The following is a 21,163-nucleotide window of genomic DNA, read 5'->3' as shown; positions in this document are numbered from 1 at the left end:
CATCCTTGTACCATGTGATAAACATCTTTGGAGCTCCTATGAAGGTGCACTCAAGTCTCAATTTCTTGTTCATTGGAACGGATATGTCCTTCAGCTTTGTGATGAATTGAGGAGGTTCTGAGTGGAAAAATGATGAGCAGATTAAGACTTGCCTAAGACCCAGCCATAAGCCTACACTTCACAGAGAAACTGGGTTGTGGATTGTAAAACGCTTAAAAACGCCTGACAAACTACAAGAAAATTCAACATCCTGAGATAATCTTTTTCAAATATGTTTTAGCGTTATTACTTGAGGAGGTAGTGACTGAAATTACTGAATAAACAAGAGGATCTCCTAGAATGTTGACCAATACTTCCGTTATGCAAAGAGGATGATGTACCAACCTGTTACAGTAACAATCTGAGCATGGCAGATATCTGTTCCATGTGCATTGCTAACTTCACAAGAGTAAATTCCACTGGTTTCTTGGTTACTGGGATGTAGACATTCCAAGATGCACGAGTTCTTTGTGACTTTTGTGTTGTATCTGTATGAAGCATACACTTGTTTTCCTTCCTTGTACCAAGTGACAAACATTTTTTGGGCTCCAGTAAATGTGCACTCCAGTATCAACCTCTTGCTCATTGGGACAGTATGGTCCTTAAGCTTTGTCACAAAACGAGCAGGTTCTGTGAAAGATAGCATAAGGAAAAATAATTGAAGGCAAATTGTTGGATTGGATTGTCTGAGCTAGCCATAATATTAAAATGTATATATTATTCAGTTATAAATCGGGATGGAGGACCTTCCTAGGACAAAAGACTATACTAACCTGTTGCTACAGTAACCTCCGCCTGGCATATATCACTTCCATAGGAATTGCTGACTTCACATGAGTATATGCCTGCAGTATCTGGTTTGGTGTCATGAAGACATTCCACGATGCAGGTATTAGCTGTTATCTTTGTATTGTATCTGTATGAGGCATAGAGCTGTTTTCCATTCTTATACCAAGTGACAAACATTTTAGGGGCTCCCTTAAATTCACACTCAAGTCTTAATTTATGTCCCAAAGCAACGGTGGTGGCCTTCAGCTTCTTCACAAAGCGAGCAGGTTCTGAGGAAAACAAGAGATTTATTAAGATAAAAGAATAAGAGATGGCTCTTTCAGGGAGGATCCAATAAGGCATGCCATTTTATTTGTATCTTAATTTTAGCTTTAACAGTCAACTATGGTGCTCCAAGTCTTACATGATCCAATTATGCATGCTTTTTGAAAATGGTCCTCCATGCTTCCAAGCTGTTCTTTCAATGTGTTACATTGATTGACACTTTGAGAGTGAAGGTAAAAATGTTTATTGGCTTTAGACATAGTCCAATAGGACATGAAAGAATTTGTTTTGTAGTCAGAATCTGAAAAAATTAGCTCCATGCATCCATGCATTTTCCATTACAGTGATTGTGACCACTGTGTCCTATTTTTTATAGAAATACTGCCGAAAAATTCCCAAAGAAATCCTCTCTTGAAACTCCATTCCAGCAATGCAAGACAGTATACTGACCTGTAATCACAGAGACATCGGCATAGCAGATCTCTGATCCATAAGCATTGCTGACTTCGCAGGCATATGTTCCAGGAGTATCTTTGTTGCATTCATGAAGACACTCCACGGTGCAAGAGTTTCCTGTGACTTTAGTGTTATATCTGTATGAGGCATATAGTTGCTTTCCATTTTTGTACCAAGTAACAAACATTTTTGGAGCTCCTTTAAAGGTGCACTCAAGTTGTAATTTCTGCTTCATTGGGATGGAGATGTCCTTCAGTTTTGTGACAAAACGAGCAGGTTCTAAGAAGAAGAATATTTGGATTAATAACATCTTTTTCCAGCAATGTTGTTCGATGAATTCATAAAGAGTAGTTTTGTAAAGAGATAATTCAATGAAGTTCAATTCTACTATTATAAGTTAAAATGATAATTCAACTATCCCTTAAATCCATTTGAATCTATAAGGTATCCATATTAGGTATGAAGGCAGTAAAGGTCATAACGGACTGAAGTAAAAATGATTGTACAAAAAGAGTAGTAGCTCAAATCTTTTGGACAAATGGTGTACCAACCTGTCACTACGCTGATTTGAGCATGGCAGATGTCGGTGCCAGAGGCATTGTGAACTTCACAGGAGTACCTTCCAGGAGTGTCTTTGTTGCACTCATGAAGACATTCCAAGATGCAGGTGTTCTCAATGACTTTAGTGTTGTATCTGTATGAAGCATAGAGTTGCTTGCCATCCTTGTACCAAGTAACAAACAGCTTAGGAGATCCTGTGAATCTGCATTCCAGCCTCAACTTATTGCGCATTGGAATAGAAACGTCTCCCATCTTCATCACAAAGCGAGCAGGCTTTGAGGTGTCCTGCCTCAGGACAACGCGCCCAGTTTCTAAAAAATAATAATAACCAACAAAGTATGTATATGAGATATGCTGCCAGAGACAGCTCAAACTTGGATATATGTATAATCTTGCTTTCCTATGCAATGATACAATACTGGTCAAGACCAAAGAGTTTCCAAGAACTGTCCTTTCATCTTCTTCAGGAATCGTTGAGATTTGCTACATGGTCAAGGCCTATGCCTCAATAACCGGAAATGAAGGAATAGTCCAATGACACTGAATGTCTCCTGAGGTGTTGTACAAAAACCTCTGGAGGTGGTGACAGGAGATTGATAGAGATCGTCTCCATCAACACAGTGCACATAACAATCACTAGAAACGTCTTCATGTTTAAATTCAGTGACAGTGACTTCAGCATAACACACATGTTCCACAAGAATTAATAATTGCGCAAGAATATTTTCCACTGGTGTCTTTGTTGCTTTCAAAAACACATTCTAAGATACACATGTCCTTGGTGACTTTTACGCTGTATCTGTCAGAGGCATACAGCTGTCGGCCATCTTTACACCAAGTAACAAACATCTTAGTTCCGGTGAACGTGCATTCAAGTCTCAATTTCTTTCCCACAACAATACAAAGGTCCTTCATCTTTGTCACAAAGTGTGGTGGGTCTGTGAGAAACAATATTATTCTTGATGTTTTGAATTAATACAGTCTTTCATGCTAGTATTTCAAGAATCTCAAGAGGATTTTTAAGACGAAACCAAAGAGAGAAATTAAGATCACCTTTCACACGTACGTATGTAGCAGATACAATACGCTGATCATATGTCATGGATTATGGAATTATGAAAATTGTAAAGAGAAGATAAAGGACAAAACTAGGACTGTGATTTGAGCATGACAGGCATCAGTAGCACCAATACTAATTTCACAAGTACGTTCCATAAGTCTCATGATTGCTTTCAAAGAGGCTTTCCAAGATGCATGAGTTCCCTGTCACTTTTGTATTATATCTGTAGGAAGCATATACTTCCATGAGACAAACATTTTGGGCTTCCCACAAAAGTGCAGTCAATAATTAATAGTTTTCCCTTTTCAATAGAAATGTCTGGCATAAGTACTCTGCTGTATGAGACAGGTACATCTTGATTAATTTCGAAAATGTCAAAGCTATTTTACAGCTTCTTCCAGGTAGTAGCGCTCTAGTTTCCTTGGACCATTTCAATCTAAATGTGACACTTGACACAACTTAACAGTTGTTGAAAATGTGACATTTGAGCCTGGCAATGCTTCCAGGTGTTGTGGTTTCACCCTAAATGTTGGGGATTCTACACATCTGATGTAAATGTCCGTCTTACTACATTACATGAAGAGACAGCATTATTTTTCCCATACCATGTGCTCCATGCAGGCTGAACCACCTTTTAAGTCCCAACATTAAAGGTGATGGTTTCATGCTGGGTTCAAAATGGCAAAACTACACCTCAGATGCCAACATCAGGGCTAAATTCTAACATCAAAGTTGCGCAAGTCATCCAGTATTAAGGGATTCAGAGCCATGTTTGATTTTTCACTATGCAGAGATACATAGGAGAGATGCAGAGATACATCAAGGATTTGTTATGTCAAGGTGTCTTGATGTTATCCAAATCAAGTTGAAAGCATCATTTCAGCGCCATAATCATTTCTGACCTTTGACAACTACGTTGCTGTTGCAGTTTACATTTTCTGCATCATTCCGTACTTTACAAGTTAAATCTCTCCCGTCCTCAAAACGTGTAGTCATCAATTCAAGGACTGCTACTGAGTCAACTAATGATGTGCTGTAGTGTCAAGAACCAGCGATCTTGTTGTCATTACTGTTACAGTTTATTTTTAAAGAGGGTGTGCCACTGACTTAGCATTCAAGATGTAGCGGCTCGTGGAGCTTAACAAATTGTGTGCTTGGCAGTTTCATTGTGAATTGGGGTGGTTCTGGAAATCAAGAATGTGAGAGTGACTGTAAGGTCATAATATAGACAGCATTTCAGTATTGCAAAAATGAGTGGATGATCAGCATTATCCACTTAATCACCAAAAATGTCCCGCAAAGTTACATTCTTAGTGTTGTTGAGTGGAAGAGATAATTCCAAATGATTTTGAATTGGATGCAGTTCTGTCCATTACTTACCGTGACTGAGATGTCGCAAGGTTTATATTGGCTCATGAAAACAATAATTTTCAATCTCTTTTTTTTCTCAGCAGTGTCAGATTGAAGTCTGTGGCATCCTATTATAGTCACATCATGCTTTAATAGCATCATACTAACATTATCAGAATATTAACCCAACCAACAACGCACAGCAGAAACACAATTCAAAACAAGCTTGCCTACATATGGATCACTCAAGGAAGCAAAAACCACAACAGGTGTATTGATCCACACCAAGCACATGTCATTGTTTTCATCTAAACTACAGCAGGGTCACTTCCATTTCAAAGTCAGCTTGTATGCTTCAAACTAAAAATCTAAGAGTCAAACCAAGCCAATCTGACCTCAGTCACAGAACAAAGAGTCTATAAGGTAATTTTCTGTTATATCATGTTCACTACATACATAGTCTACGATTTGAATATTTTAGTCTCTTGTAGTCTTACACAATAAACATTAACATATTACTCAGGGCCGAATAATACATTCAGAAAGACGAACTGAAATTCAATTAATTTCAGATTTTTTTTTTCTGTAGTATGACTTATTCATGACTTGCTATTTTTTAATGGAATGCTAAAGAATGCCCTAATCATTTTAAAATGCCTTCCTGTATCACACAAAACTTCTAACAAAATCCAGCCAAACAGATCTGACAATTTGTTGACAATTAGCAACTCTACATAGTCCAAAATCTTCAAAATATAATTTAAATGACTGTTTCTTCACATTCTCTCTCGTGTCAAACAACCAACCAATATATTTGTTGCATCAGAAATAAGTCAGTTTGCCATGAAAAGTTTTACCTGCACGAATAGTGCTGACAAATGTATTGTGTTGTGACACAATATATGTTGTTGCATTACATTTTACACAGCAGATATAGTCAAATAAAAATAGTACACTGAGCACGAAGTGCACTTACCTTGGACCATAACCACGCAAGAGTATTCTGTGCTTCCAGCATCATTCGCTGCTGTGCAAAGATATTTTCCATTGTCTTTAGCCTTAAGAATGTCAAGACTAGGCATCCTGTCTTCAAAAAAGAGTTTACAGTCGCTCTGCTTAAGTCTTAAGATTTCAAGAGAATGCTTGTTCTTTTCATAAGATATTCGGTCGTCAGTGCTCTCTGAGATGGCAGTGTTGTTTTTGAGCCAGACAACATCCGTTGGTGAAGTTCCTGTTATTAAGAGTTGAATTATTGCTTGTTTCCCAACAAAAAACCGTCATAGGATCAGGCTTAGTAACAAAAGAAGGTGGTAAGAGTTCCACAAAGGATCAAGGCATAGGACAATACATTGTGTATATTGTATCTTATCCTTGCTGTAATAAACCCTTCCATTTCCATTAAATGACTTGGGTGCAAAGATCATCAGAGTAAACCCATTCAAATAAATCTGAGCTTTCTCACAACAAAGACATTATGGCAAAACACATATAACAAATTCCCAAAACTTTGCAGCATGAATTGCCATCATAACTGGACCATCCAGTACCCGCAGCCTGCAAGCGCAGCAGCTTGCAACACAAAAATAAACACTTAACTTACCAGACACTGTGAGGTAAGCAGAACACGTGTCACTGCCATGTTGGTTGGTGGCTTTGCAGGTAAATTCATCGCTGTCAGCATTGGCAGTTTTCAGGAGTTCCAGTGTGGACTTGTTGAATTTGCTGATGATCCTGTACTTCTCACCCTGACGAATCTCTGTGCCAGACTTGAACCATTTGAAGTTGACATTGGGTGCATCTTCAATCTCACAGTCAAACCTGCCTTGTTCACCAACGTTGATTTCCAGGGGTTGGATCTTGCGCCTGAAAACAGGTGGCACTGTTTTAGGGAGGAAGAGAGAAAAAAAGTAAAGTTACCCAGGCAGTAATGGAGAGAAAGATGATATCTGGAATAACTGGGACAGGGATGAATACACACTCTAGTAATCCAGGATGACTGTGAAAAGAAGTGAATTGTTAGGGAAGGAAGAAAATGAAAAGTGGATGAGGAAAAATTAAATTATGATACCTCAAACATGCTTAAAGTGATGGGTGAAACAAAGTGATTTAAAGAAGTGGTAAAGAGTGATATCTAGGAGTGATGAACACCTGGGAGTGAAATAAAAGAGTGGAAAAAATGACATGAAACCAAGACAGTAGGAATGTGAAGGTGGTATGGATCCATTAATTAGTGATGATCTAATGGTAAACGCCAAAGATTAAAGTTAGATCTTCAGAAACTGTGAGATTAAAACATCCTTATAATCCAACCTCTTGATATTACTGTGAGCCTTGAGGATGTTGAGGTCTTGCCAGCTTCATTCTCAGCTTCACAGACATATTCTCCTTGATGCTTGTCCTTCTTTACTTTGTCGATTACTAACATGTGTGTGTCTCGGGATTTGGAACATTTGAACTCGATGCCAGATTTAACCAATTTTCCATTGAAGAACCACTTTACATTTTTAACACATTTTATATTCACTGAAAAATCTACTTTACTGCCCTCCTCTACAGACATATCATTCAGAGGTTTCTCAATGATAGGGTAATTTTTAATCTGTTCTACGGTCTTACTTATTGTGATTTCTTCAGAGAGAAGTTCCTCTTTTAACTCTCTGTGTACAACAACATCTGCTGATTGCTCCAAGGGTATAGGTGCGCATGGCACAGCTGTAGTTATATTTGCAGCACCTGCATCTTTCTCAAGGCCATTTACTGTCATTGATCTGATTTCTGGTTTAGATATCTGGGTGGCTTCCTGCACCAAAGGTTGTTCCTGAGCTATTATAGTTTCAAAGGAGGTTTTGGCTTCTGTCTTCACAGCAGCTGACTGCATCCTTGTCGATTGAATATCAGAGACACTCTCTGAAGTCAGCACTGTTCCCACCACAGATGTGTGCATCTCCTTCCGGGAAGCACTCTTGACCTGTAACTTTTGGGGTCTGTCGATTTCCAAGGTTCCAGACTGTGCTGAAGTTAGAATCTGACATTCTTGATAAACAATAGAATAGAATGCTGCCTGAAGTTCGCTTTTTAGATCCGCAGTCTGAGGGTAGTCACCCTCAAAGGCAATAGTTATTTCTATGGGTATGCTCGTGGTTGTGATGATATATGTAAACATAGTGAATTTCGGCTCCTTACGTATTGTGGGCTCTTTAACGTCTACGACACCTAGGCTCTGCACAACATCCGCCAAAATAAGCTGTTGATCCCGAGCCACTGCCGACTGAAGGGCAGTCTTTAATTGATAACGGATGTCCAAGCTCTGAGGTTTGGGAGCAGGGATGACAAAAGTCAGCTCCTTGGGAAGAGTTTTACTCTCTCTGGACTCAGAAACTAACAGGGGTCTTTTGGGCTGTGTAGTAGCATCTACCTTTATTGACTCTGACTTTGTGATGCACTTAGACATCTCCCCCATCAAAACATGCTTCTCCTCCATCAATATTGACTGTCTAACTGACTGTCCCTCTTGAATCTGAACAGCAAAATCTTGCTCTGCAGATTCAAGGGCAACACTGCTCTCTGTGGAAACAGCCTTTTCTTCTATGTGTAAAGGTTGTGTTGGCATTCTGGGCTCCATTCCCGTCTCGCAAGTGAATTTCTCAGCAGCCATTAACTGGTCTGTGTGACCTTCCTGGAGAACTTGTCTGTCTGAGATGGATGTTACATGCACTATATTCCACCGGTCCTCCTTTTGGACTAGAGCTCTCTGTTGCTCAATAGCAGTGGCAAATGGTGTTTCCTTCGGGAGCTGCAAAGGTTCTGAAATTACTTGAAGAATACTTTGAGGTTTGGGTTCTTTTTTGTAGTTAGACTTAATGCCCGTCACCGATACATTAAGATCTTTGATGTAATCTGCTGTAAGCTCCCTCTTTTCTTCTGTGGTTACGGCATGTTTCCGAGCCTTTTCTTGTCTTTGCATTGCAGAGTGCTCTTCTGGTTTCTCATGTGTAAGTATAGCCTCTTTGGTTAGAGGGTATACTTCCTGGACAGACTGAAGATGTAAAGTCCCAGTGGGCTCTTTCTGAGGCTGCAGAGTCAATGTGGTCTTTTCAGAAGAAAAGTGTGCAGAGTCCTCACAAGTCACGGTTCTCTGCTCGTCTGTAGATATCGAGTGGAGCAGGGTGGGACTCTTCCTAACATCTGCCTGTTCCTCAGCTGGTTTCTCACATGTAAACCTGCCCTCAGATGGGAGAACATCTTGATCACTAATCACCTGCAAATGTAAAATCTGCTCTTTTTCCTTTTGGGTGGTTACTGATTCTGCACTTTCTATGCCTGGTATTTTTGCAATATGGTCAGCTTTGAGTTCTAGCTTCTCTTCTGCATTTAAAGCTGATAAGAATACTTTATCTTTAGACAGGTCAGCTACCTCCTCTTTTGGCTTATGCACCTCAAACTTCTCCACTTTAGCCAAAATATGTTTCATCTCACTGACTCCTGCAAGTGTTGGTTTTCTTAGTTCCTTACTAACCAAACCTTGAGTGGTCTCGGAGGCAGACAAGTCAGATGTATGGCCCTCTGAAATTTGCAAATTTTGTGAGGAAGTAGCAGAATACAGCAATTTGACCCCTTCAGCAACTCTAGAACCCCTCTCTTGTTCAGCTAGGGGAATACTCTGATACTGTTCTCTCAATATAGGTAATGTGGACTCTACTTGATAGCCACTGAGCGGGTATTTTGGTTCAGCTGTTGTTTTTGTTTCCTCCTCTTTCCCGCCTGCAAATTGCTCAGCTCTTACAATAGAGAATCCGGTTATGTTCTCAGAGGTGGCAGACATCAGCTTAGAGTGAAGCTCCCTCTCAAACTCTAGCTCAGTAATTTCAGGGCTTTTGATACGTTCCGAGTGTTGTTCTATGAAACCTTGGTTTTCCTCAATGGAAGAAGTGAGGGCAGTAGTGTGTAGCTGCTTAACAGGGATGGCTACAGCTGGCTGTGGTAGGGTTGGACCCATCGTCACTGTCTCTTGCACTTCATGGGACTGCAAGACTGCAGCTTGATGGGTTAATTGCTCTGTATGAATAGTGGCAGCAGACATATCTACCTCTCTCAAGTTTTCCACCTGTTCACTGGCAACAACCTGTGTATCCTCAGTTCCAATGCAGATCTTCTGACGTCCTGCCTGCTGGCTATCTCTGGCTTCCCCTGGTATATTAACCATGTACAGACGAGATTCGGTCGTTTGTTCAGTCATTGACACTTTGTAACTTTTTTGTTTTTGAGTGACAACCTGTTCTTGGTGCCGGGATGTAGAGACAGTCTCCCGCAAGACAATAAGTTCAGCACTGCACAAGGCCTCCCCGAACAAGTTAACTGCCCTGCATGTGTAGAGACCACTATCTTCCTGCTGAAGGCTTGTCATTTTCATAAAACCGGAGCCATCTGGATTGCTCATTATAACACAGAACTTGCTTGGATGCATTTGAAATTCACCTCTTAACCACTGAATTTCAGGCAGCGGTATTCCTGTTACTGTGTATTGAAACTGTGCCTGGCTTCCAACTGTACATTGCACCGAATTGATTTCTTTTGTGAAACAGGGGGGTTGTCCTTTAGGTTCTTCTAACTGCCGTGCATCCTTCACTTTCACATGTAGGTATGATGCACATGTTGACTCACCATATTCATTGCGCACAGTGCATAAGTATTCTCCCTCTGTTTCTTTCTGAACCTTGGTTACTATTAATGTGTACTCATCTCTCTCTTGAATGAACTTATAAATGGATGAAGACACAATAACTTGGCCATTGTGCTTCCAATGAACCTCTGGTTTGGGGAAACCAGATGCAATAACAGTAAACTTGGCAGTTTCCCCAACAGAAGAAATCTTAGGGGATAGTTTAGTTAAAAAAACTGGTTTCTCTATTTTTTGGGAAAGAGTACTAGTAAATTGTTTTGACTCTGACTCGAGTTCAAATGTGCGCTTCTCTGTCATGCTCAGGCTAGTAATGTCGTGTTTCTCCTCTTCCGTTGAAACGGCCAAGCTAGAAAAGGCTGAGCAAAGAATATTTTTTTTAAACATACACTATTCACAAATTGACAGTAACAGTCCATTCTGATATAAGTTTGTGTAATCATGTTACTTTCCGGCTAGCATACATAGATATGAAGAATGTGTGACATCATAATTTATAAAACAATTTCAAAATATAAAATACAGATGTCCAAATTGAAACAAAACCACTTGACAACCACTACACTGTTCCTGGAATAGGAATCCATGTTTATAATACAAATTTGTCAACACAGGATGCAACATTTATGTGACGTAGGTAACTTATGTAGAACGTCACCCCAATCATTCTGAAAAAAAATGCAGACAATTACATATTTGAAAAGGCTTATATTTTAAAGAATGTAATTACCTCTCAGTTCTCCTTGGTCAGCACTCTCGTCCACTTTAGCTGCTGTAAAGACAAAACATTTATTTTTAGAAAGGACATGTAAACCATTCATGCCACCTACATTTAAATGCAAACCAAGTGACTTTAGTCTATAATAGGAAATAACTTTTCAAAAGGGGCCAGCTGCAAAGTATTCCTATGTGAACTGTTTACAGCCAGTGTTTTAATGCGGGTTCATATTTGTCTAAGAGATGTCACTACCAAAGAAGATGTGCATGGTGAAGACTAGTGAGTGTCCAAGTTCACACATTTACTTGTAAGGACTAAAGCATGCAAATGCCAACCTGTCTTCAGTTTGAGGGGAATGCTGCACGCGCAGTCTCCTGCTGCATTGATAATTTTGCAAGTATAGGTCCCCCATTGACCAAAGCCCCCATTCTTTACATTTAAGCAGCAGACGGGACCATCGTGTCTCATTGAAAATGACACAGGCTCTTCGACAATTAACTGATCATGGAGCCAAAGAACAAATGGAGAGGGTGCTGCTTTTACAACATATAACGGAGATACGTCATCTCTTTGTTTGGCGAGAGTTTCAGGGGCAAGTTTCAGAAGGAGCTCTTGTTGAATGGCACCATATATATCCCTTTCTTCGCAGGAAACAACGTCAGGGAAATAATGGTTGCTTATAAGCCACTGCATTCTTTGGGAGGGTGCAAGAGGTCCAAGATTCTTTAAGGGCTCCTGTTTCTCTTGCTCAGAGGTCTGTATAGTGGACTCTCTGTCACTTTCAGGTGCCTTACTTTGAGAATCACAAGAAACAGGCGTTTCTGCATTTGGGTTCACTTCTTTAGCTGGGTGAGAATAAAGTTAGGGGAAATTTATTAGGTATTAAATCCATCAGTGAGCTGTTATTTTAGCACTGAACAAAGAGTTAGTGTGATGGGGGGGGGGGGATGATGTTAAGCCAGGCTTGTCATGGATGAACCTACATTTATTAAATTGGTTATAACATAAAAAAAATACAATTGGTTATAGCTTCAAGGAAAATATGAAATGTTTAAATAGCACCAGCAGGAAGCAGGATGGGATGGAATGGACCACAAAGTAAAAATATGAAAATATCCACCTTCCACTCTGAGCTGCGCAGAGGTTCTGTTTTCGCCATTATTATTTTTTACAGAGCAGCGATAGCTCCCCTCATCAACAAGTTGGACATTATGAATGGTAAGAGACAGGAAATCTCCATTTTGGGCACAGTTCACCCTCTCTGTGACTGTAAGTGTTCGTCCATTATGATCCCATACAATATCAGAAAATGGCTTCCCATCAAAGGAGCATTTGAACTGCGCCAGGTCACCAGCGCTCACTCTGATATCGCTCATTTTCAGAGTCAAGGTTGGACTCCCAGGAGAGTTCTCCACACTCTTCACAAGAGAGCTTCCAGTGCTTGACATACTTTGCCTATCTACAGTTTTGACATCTGAGCGGTGAAAAAGATTAAATTAGGCACTTCATAAAAGTCATTTGTGAGTGTGTGTTTGGAGAGCTTTGATGAAAAAGGAGTTGATGAATGAAGATCTGGCTGATGTTTTTGTTGTCAAACAAAGATTATTTAACAACATCAAATGAGTTATAAATCAAACAGACAGTTGAAATTCAAAGTCAATTTCAAAATGTCTGAAAAAACATTCAAACATTGTTAATAAGTGTTAATAAGAAATCAAAAACCTTTCAAGAAGATGTCCCAGATATTTAAAGATTCAAAAAAGAAGTCTTGGAAAGAAGTTTTCATTAGTCCTTTTATAAGGATGCGTTAATTTGACCACTTTAACCAGTTCACTTTTGTTTAGCGCAAGAGAAGCTATGTAAATGGACTGTCCAGCAACATTGATATGCTCAGATTTCTAGCATGCTCAGAAAAAGCACCAGCTGTGAGTAGAGGAGCAGTGTTTGTCATCTCATCGAAATGAAAGACAGTAGTCGTTGCTGGCTTTAGAAGTATATATCTGGATTCGGCAACCAAGATACACTAGAGTGGAATAAGGCCACTTTCCTATAAGGCATCAGGCAGCTTGAAGTGCGCACAATGAAAGTCACCAATTAGATTCTATATACTATCAATATGCTTTACGGAATGACTTGGAGAGACATGCAGCTTTGAGATTTTAATTTGTTTGCTCTGTAAGGAAGTTTGCCACTGGAAAACTACCATTTTGATCATAAAATCAAAATCATAGAAGAGCGAGATACAATATATATATATATTTTTTTCAGGTGCAAGATATCATGCAAATTCTTCCACAGTCCAGTTGCAAGTCAATAACTACAGACTTATACAAATGAATACACACAAAGGACGACAGTCTCTAAATGTGTTTTCTAGAGGCAAATATAAATTGAAAAACATATAAACACTAGATATTTACACATGAAAATGAAAATAACAGGAACTCACCGTGAACAGTTAACTTGGCAGAGCATGAGGCTGTTCCTGCAGAGTTACGGGCAACACAAGTGTACTCTCCCTCATCCTCAGGGAAAACTCTGGAAATCTCCAGTTGGCAATAATCATCATACTGAGTCATTTTGAAGGAGGCTGACTTCTGGATCTCGTTGTCTTTGCGGTACCAAGTGAAAATCAAGTCTATGGATATCAAGGGTGGAGGGATGAAATTAGTAACCTTACTGTGACTTTTTGCCTGATTTAGGTAATTATTTAATACCGCACAAATGTCTTACCATCTCCAGTGAAATTGCATTTGAGTTTAACACACTCTCCCTCATCAACAGTTGTGTCGGAAATTGGGAAAACAAGCACGGGAGGTGAAACAGGTGTAATCACTTCTGGCACTGAAAAGAAAAAATAGAACTCAAAATTAATTTAATTTGTTATTTATATATTTGTACATATGGTATTTATGTATATGCTTTAAAGCTGGTAAGCTTACACTGCCTGTTTGTATTATAAACAGAGACAGTGTGACCATTTTAAATCTTACCTTCAACCTGGAGAGCAGCAGAGCTGGTGGCCTCACCAGCGTCATTCTTTGCCACAATGCTGTAGACACCTGAGTCCTCTGGGAAGACCTGAGGGAGCATCAGTGTGTGCTCTCCACCGTCTTTAAAGATACTGCACTCAGCCCCATGATACATTTGCTGAGAGTTCTTAAACCAGGTCACTTGGGGCTCTGGGGTGCCCTTGACCTCCACTGAGAACTTAGCCATCCTGCTGGCCACCACGGTCAGGGGGTGCATTTTCCTAACAATCTTGGGAAGCTCTGGGGCTAAAGAATAGGATATTATAATAAGAGGATCAGCACACAAACTGATTCATTACATTCATATATTATATCATATATTATATATATATTATATCATTTTGAATTTACATTTGATTCACCAAACAGGGTGCAAGAATTTAAAAGATTTTGAGGCTCACAATCCATACTACTTACCCATGACATGAACTGTGATCACACTACTGTTCTTGCCAGCGATAAAGGTGTACTCCCCAGCATCAGTTTTGAAGATCTCAGTGATTGTCAGACGATGGATCTTCCTAATGGTCACATAGGTGAACCGCTCCTCTGAGAGAAACTGGATCTCAACTCCATTCCTCAGCCAACGGCCCTCAATGTCCTCCTCATTGACTTCAAACTCAAATGTAGTTCTATGTTTCTCAACAACCTAAAACAAATATTCAGAGGTTAAGACAGTGGGAAGAGAAAAAAAGCCTTTCAAGAAGTAAACTTTGTACTGAGGTGGTTATTACTGTGATCTCTGTCTCAGAGGGTTCCTTGATGAGGACATCGCGGCCCTCCACGGTGAGGCGAGCCTTTGACATACTTGAGCCGGCAACCACACAGTACTCTCCGGCATCAGACATACGAATTGACTGAATCGCCAGGGAATGCTGGCAATTATCGGTGGCCGACCTGAACCTACACAAGACAACACAATAGCAGTTAATGATAAAACGATTAAACGATAATTATGTTGGGGTTCACCCCAAGACTGTATATGGTGTAACTTACCTATCAGACATTTCCAGTTCCTGTCCGTTTTTCATCCAAGTCACATGAATATTGGGCTCAGACACTTCACATTCAAAGGTTGCCCTCTTCTTTTCAGTAATCTTGATGTCTTTGATGTGCTTTGTGAACTCAACCACACGAGCTGGAAAACAAAGAAACATCACATCAGAAAATGGATGCAGGTTTCAAATGTCTTCTTCAATATTGTTTTGAAAGTTATATTACCTTCTACAGAGAGTTTTGCAGATGTTTCGCCTGATCCAGCAACAAACTTGTAGTCCGCACTGTCACCAAAGTGCACATTGCGTATGGTGAGAGAGTGGGTGAGTTGTTTGCTTCGGGTCTGACACCTGTCTGTGGAACGAATTTCTACACCGTTCTTAAACCATTTATAGGAGATATCCTCATAATTGACATTGACCTCAAATGTAATAATGTCCTTCTCCTTGGCATTGAGGTCTTGAAGCATGGAAGTGATAAGAATGGCTAGGAGGGAAAGAAAGAAAGGCATGTTAATTCTTGATCGTCTAAAATCTGATCAGTGAATTCTAATGCAGCTATACTGATACTGTAAACTTACGGCTGATGGTCAGAGTGGCAGAGACTCTGTCATTTCCGCAGATGAAGGTGTACTCTGCTGAGTCCTCTCTGCTGGTGTTCATGATCTTGAGCTGGTGGAGCTTCCCCTGCACCACAATCCTGAACTTCTCAGTCATCTCAATCTCCACACCATTCTTAAGCCAGCTGGATGGGGCGTTGAAGTGTGACACTTCACACTCAAAGGTTGCCACATGTGTCTCAGGAACATCCAGATTCTTCAAAGGCTTGGTCACTCTTAAAGCTGGAGGAATTGTTAATGTTTAGTAATCTGCCCATTGGGTGTGGAAAATAAAAAAAATAATGATTGCCCATATTATCACCCTTCAAAAAACTTACATTCAACATGTAGGTTTGCACTACACTGCAATTTTCCAGCCATAGCGGTATATTCTCCAGCATTGTTTGAGGTCACATTCGGCACGACCAATTTGTGTGATTTACTCTCAGACAGTATCTGGTAGCTTGTACTGGGTTTGATCTCAGTGTTGTTGAACATCCATTTCACTGGGATGTCATCATGTGACAGACTCACTTCAAAGGAGGCAGAGCCACCCAAGAGAGAGGTCACATCTTTGGGCTTCTTCACAAATTTGATTGCTAAACGAAATTAACAATAAGCAGGTTAACAGAATATAAACAACGTCAAGTGTAGTATATTACAGATACGAAATAAATACGAAACAAAATAAATGTTTACACTTACTGTCAACATTCAATCTAGCATTAGCAGAGAGCTTCCCCAATTTGAATGCATAGACTGATTCATCTTGTGTGTTGCAGTTCTTGATCTTCAGGGTGTGCACCATGCCGTCCATGGTGATTTCATATTTGTCACTTGGAATAATTTCCACGCCATTCTTGGTCCACTGAGAGCCCCTGACATTTGTGTGAGTGAGCTCAAGGCTAAACTCTGCTTCCTGTGTTTCAACAACATTCACATTCTTCATAGTCTTCTTGATTTTCACAGCTGTTGAGAGAGATTAATCATTAGAATAGAGTATAAACAACAAAGATGCCAGATTTGCATTGATGAATGTCTAGAAGTACCTTCAATTTTCAGGTTGGCTGTTGTCTTTGAGTTGGCCACCTGGTAGGTGTATTCACCAATGTCCTGAGCTCTGGTGATGACAATAATAAGGCGCCTCACAGCACCTTTGTTCTCACTAAGGATATTATCACTGAAGTCAATGGCCTGGCCGTCCTTCAGCCATTTGCCCGCAGTACTGGCATTGGCAACTTCACACTCAAGCTCGGCACCCTGAGATTCAGCCACAGTCCGGTCTTTAAGGGGCCTGCTGATGGCACCACCTGTAGAATCACACCAGCACATGCAATATCAGTCCAACATTATCTGAAACACATCTGATTCATCCACTAACTTGAGTGTATAGAAGAAAAGTAATCAAAACTAAACTGTACTTTCAAAATTAAGAGCATTCACCATAACCAATTAAGAACTTAGATTTCAGTTGGTTGTACAGTCCAATCTGCAGCTAAAATGTTGCTATAATTCACTGTATTAAGCATACCTGAAACAATCAGCTTTGCACTGGAGGTCTGTTCACCAGCTGCAAAGGTATATTCTCCCTCTTCATCCTTCATAGTATTGACGACTGTAAGGCTGTAGCGTGTGCCTTTGGACTCTATCTTGTATTTGGGACCAGCCTTGAGTGGCTGGTTCCTCAGGGTCCAAAGGGCATCAATACCAGGGTGAGACAACTCTACCTCGAAAGTCACATTCTGGGTTTCTGTGCAAACACGTTCCTCCATATGCTTCACAATGGAAATTTCTGCAAAGAGAAAATTTGTAAGGTGAAAAACTGTTAAGCCAAAAGCTGATTGAATTCATGGAGTAAAAGTATGTAATAAGCACGAGTGCATACTTTCGATTGTCAGATTGCAGCTTGTATCAGCTCTGCCAACAAACAGCTTATAGTGTCCCTCATCAGATGCAAATGCTCTACTGAGCACCAGACGTTGTTTGGTTCCCTTGGCCACCATCTGGATTCTGTTACTTGGTGCCATCAGCTTTTCATTGTGGTACCATTTCACAGAGCTGACATCTTGGTGAGATATCTTGGTCTCGAGGACGGCTTTGGTGCCTTCAACCACAGTGATATCCTTGAGTGGGGCCAAAATGCCAATGGCTGTAAAAGAAATCAATAACTAACATTAACCACTGATACAGACTACTTAGGGAACTACAAAGGACATGTAGAGATTAAGAATAAAGTTATAGTTATAGTTTAGGTATTTAGCAGATGCCTTTGTCCAAAGTGACTTACAAAAACATTAGGGAAAAAACAAAATTAAGTAATGCACATAATTAAATGAAATTCATAAAACAATACTTAGTTTAATTTTAAATTAAAACTATCTATACCATGGTAATAATAGTGATAACAAATGTATTTATAGAGTGTGCTTCAACCATATTACCTAATTAGACAAATAGTGTTTATCAAGTTAGTTTACTGGAAGCACTAGGTAGGTCATTCCACCACCAAAGTACCATGAACGAAATTAACTGCTATCTCTTGCTGCTGAGAGAAGGCAACAGACAACACACACTCATTGGAGAAGCGATACACATATGGAAAGGACAACCCATGGCAAGTCTTGAAGGATTCTTTTAAGAAACTTACTTTGAATGTTAAGTTTTCCAGAAGTAGAAATATCTTGGGCTGGGACAACAAATGAATACATTCCAGCATCATCTCTGCTTGTTTCTTCAATAAGCAGCTTTTGAATGAGTTTGTCAACGACAATGTGTATTTTGTCAGAGGCTGAGACAGGCTGTCCATTTTTCATCCATGTCCCCTCAACATTCTCCTGTGAGAAGCGCACCTCCAGCTGAGCAATATCACCCTCACAGACAGTCAGGTCAGTGAGGCCTTGCATTAGTGTAACAGGACGCACTAGAACGAGACAAAAATAGCATAATTAATACATGTATTATTTACAAACACCATCAGTTCATCTCCTAATGGAGGTTAGACTCACATTTCATCTTCAGGGAAGCACTTGTGCTCAAATCTCCAACTTTGAAAGTGTATTTTCCCTGATCTTCCTTCTTGACATCTTTCACAGACAAACTGTGACGTCCACGGCGAAAGGACACAACATATTTCAAACTGGGAGTGATCTCCTTGTTTTCGAAGTACCAGGTTCCCTCAGCATCTTCACGGGACAATTCACACTCAAATTCTCCAGCATATGTTTCAGGCACTTCAACACTTTCCAATTTCTTCAAAATGTCAAGTGCGGCACCTGCAACATGGAATGTTCATTACTTTTAAATTTTCTGAAACACAGCCACCACTTTTTTTAAACAATATAAAATATACCATTAGTTTTGTTAAATTAGTACGCTTACATACTTTTGAGAACCATATAAAGGAATTTATAATTAAATTCAATTATTTATACGACTAACCTTCCACATGGAGTCTGGCAGTAGTTCTCACATGGTCATCCTCAACAACAGCGCAGGAATACTCGTCATCATCTTTCATGGTGATCACACAAACAGACATGAAATGTACGTTTCTATCAGAATGCATCCTGTATTTGTCTCCTGCGAAAATCTCAGCATTGTTCTTCAGCCATTTGACTTTAACAAAAGGCTCATTGGTTTCACATTCATAGGTCACGACGGTGTCCTTTTCTTTAGCGTAATTATCTTCCAATTCTTGAGTGAAGTAAATAACTTGCTTTCCTAAAAGAATGAAGATACATACAAAAAATCAGCATTTTAATATTTCTTTAAAATGGGCTTAATTGCAAAGTTTCTGCTAAGTCATTGATAAGTTACAAAATGTACACATTACCTTGGACCAAAAGGAATGCATGGCTTGAGGATTCTCCAGCGATGTTGATAGCTTTGACCATGATGCTAGCAGAGTCTTCTGCACAAACATCTTTAATCACCAGCTCACAGACATGGTCTTCAGACCAGGACCAGTTAACTCTGTCAGATTTCTCCAGCAGCACACCATTTTTGAACCACTGGCATTCTGGGGCTGGCTTTCCAGTGACTTTGAGGCGGAAACGCACCTCCTCACCCTGAGCGACGGTCTGGCTCTGGATGCGCTCCTTAATCTTAGGAGCTTCCATACTGGGTGACAGGGCCACTTTGTCTGGTCTGATTGTGGGAGCCTTGACTTTACCTTCTTCTTCCTTCTTCTTCTCAGCCTCAGATTGTTGTTTTTTCCTGTGAAGAAGCTCTTCCTTCCTCTTCTTCAGCATACCCTCATAGGATTCGTCCTTCTTGCGTCCCTTCAGATCCACTGCAGTGATGGCCTCATAGTAGCCCTCTTGCGTCCTGCGCTTGAACTTGCCTCTCAGCTCATCAGTCTCCTCTGTTGATACCGAGTGCACCACTCTCTCAGTCTTTCTGAGTTTGACAACTTCTTGGCTCTTTGAAACCTCAGATGATTTCTCAACTTTGACAACGTCAAAGGACACTCTGCCATGCTCAGGAGGGGGAACTGCAGGTGTTGGGGCCTTAACCTCAGGGGCACGCCTCAAAACTGCCCTGAAGTCTTCCTTTTGTTCAATCTCTAGCTTAACAGTGTGCTCAGCTGTACCCTCTGGGTTTTCTGCAAAAACTTTGACCTCTCCCGCATCATAGGGCTTGATGTCTGTGACCTCAATGTAGTAGATACCATCATAACGAAGTTTGAATCTCTTACTCTTGCGAATGAGCTTACCATTGATGTACCAGTTTACCTTTGGTGTGGGATAACCGGTTACCCTGCAACGGAACCTGGCGGTCTGACCCTCCAGAACTCTTGCGGACTCAGGGAGAAGCACGATCTCTGGCTTTGACTTTTCACTATAGTCATCACCAGAGACTCCAGCTGGTCCTCCCTCATGGGCAATGCGCTCCATCTCGTCCATTCTTTGGCCCCTCCTGCCATCTGGTAGCTGAGTTTCCTCAACAAGGCCCTTCTCATCCTTCACAATCAGTGTTGCTGAGGTTTGGTCAACACCGAACTTGTTGGTGCCACGGCAAGTGATCACACCACTGTCTCTGGGATAGCCAGCCTCAAAGTCAAGACTGCAGTAGCCAAATTCATTGACCATGCGCAACCTGTTAGCTGCTTCTAAGGGTTTGCCGTCATGCAGCCACTCCACCACCATGTTGGGGTCACCAATAGGGGTCAGTCTGCATTCAAAATGCACAGGTCCAGAGCGCTTCAGTCGGACTGATGTCAGCTTCTTCTTGTAATGGGGCTTCTGTTGTTTCTCCTTATCATAAAGGTCGCCATCCTCCCATTGCTCTTGGCCATAGCGCAGATGCAGTGGCTCCAATACTGGAGCAGCAATCTCCTTGGCCTTGTAGGTTCCCTTTGGAATAACAAGCCTTCTGGGCTCTGGAGGGGGCTCAGTGAACTCAACCTCAACATTGACCCTGCAGCGAGTGGTATCTCTTCCAGCTCTGTTAATGGCTGTAGCAGTATACCAGGCGCTATCAGCACCTTGTCCTGCGGAAATTAGGAAACGAGACTGTCCTTTGCTGCCGTCAACCCTGAAAAGAATAATTTCAAAAGGGCATATGAGCTTTTCACGTTATAACTTGTTTGCCAACAACTCAAACATCAATTGACAGTTTCTTA

General features: G+C 40.6%; 1 protein-coding gene across 4 annotated transcripts in view; it reads right to left on the bottom strand.

Annotated features, from left to right (window-relative positions):
- Positions 1 to 21,163, bottom strand: part of LOC308365613 (titin-like) — a 139,944-nt gene that overhangs the window by 107,248 nt on the left and 11,533 nt on the right. For all 4 annotated transcript variants that reach the window (XM_080839089.1, XM_080839090.1, XM_080839091.1 and 1 more), the window contains exons 19-37: positions 19,373 to 21,075; positions 18,979 to 19,260; positions 18,546 to 18,812; positions 18,188 to 18,460; positions 17,426 to 17,689; positions 17,072 to 17,332; positions 16,590 to 16,850; positions 16,246 to 16,509; positions 15,879 to 16,139; positions 15,523 to 15,783; positions 15,168 to 15,428; positions 14,943 to 15,084; positions 14,681 to 14,849; positions 14,364 to 14,595; positions 13,908 to 14,192; positions 13,648 to 13,758; positions 13,364 to 13,552; positions 10,927 to 10,968; positions 6,120 to 6,398 (exon numbers count right to left, since the gene is read on the bottom strand). In XM_080839089.1, the coding sequence (XP_080695215.1) occupies positions 6,120 to 6,398; positions 10,927 to 10,968; positions 13,364 to 13,552; positions 13,648 to 13,758; positions 13,908 to 14,192; positions 14,364 to 14,595; positions 14,681 to 14,849; positions 14,943 to 15,084; positions 15,168 to 15,428; positions 15,523 to 15,783; positions 15,879 to 16,139; positions 16,246 to 16,509; positions 16,590 to 16,850; positions 17,072 to 17,332; positions 17,426 to 17,689; positions 18,188 to 18,460; positions 18,546 to 18,812; positions 18,979 to 19,260; positions 19,373 to 21,075 (5,807 nt within the window). The remainder of the gene's footprint in view (positions 1 to 6,119; positions 6,399 to 10,926; positions 10,969 to 13,363; positions 13,553 to 13,647; positions 13,759 to 13,907; positions 14,193 to 14,363; positions 14,596 to 14,680; positions 14,850 to 14,942; positions 15,085 to 15,167; positions 15,429 to 15,522; positions 15,784 to 15,878; positions 16,140 to 16,245; positions 16,510 to 16,589; positions 16,851 to 17,071; positions 17,333 to 17,425; positions 17,690 to 18,187; positions 18,461 to 18,545; positions 18,813 to 18,978; positions 19,261 to 19,372; positions 21,076 to 21,163) is intronic.

The sequence above is a fragment of the Sprattus sprattus genome, assembly GCF_963457725.1.
Source record: "Sprattus sprattus genome assembly, chromosome: 5".
Lineage (NCBI taxonomy): Eukaryota > Metazoa > Chordata > Actinopteri > Clupeiformes > Clupeidae > Sprattus > Sprattus sprattus.
Note: the sequence above shows the minus strand (reverse complement) of the source record. Positions and strands in the feature narration are given on the sequence as shown.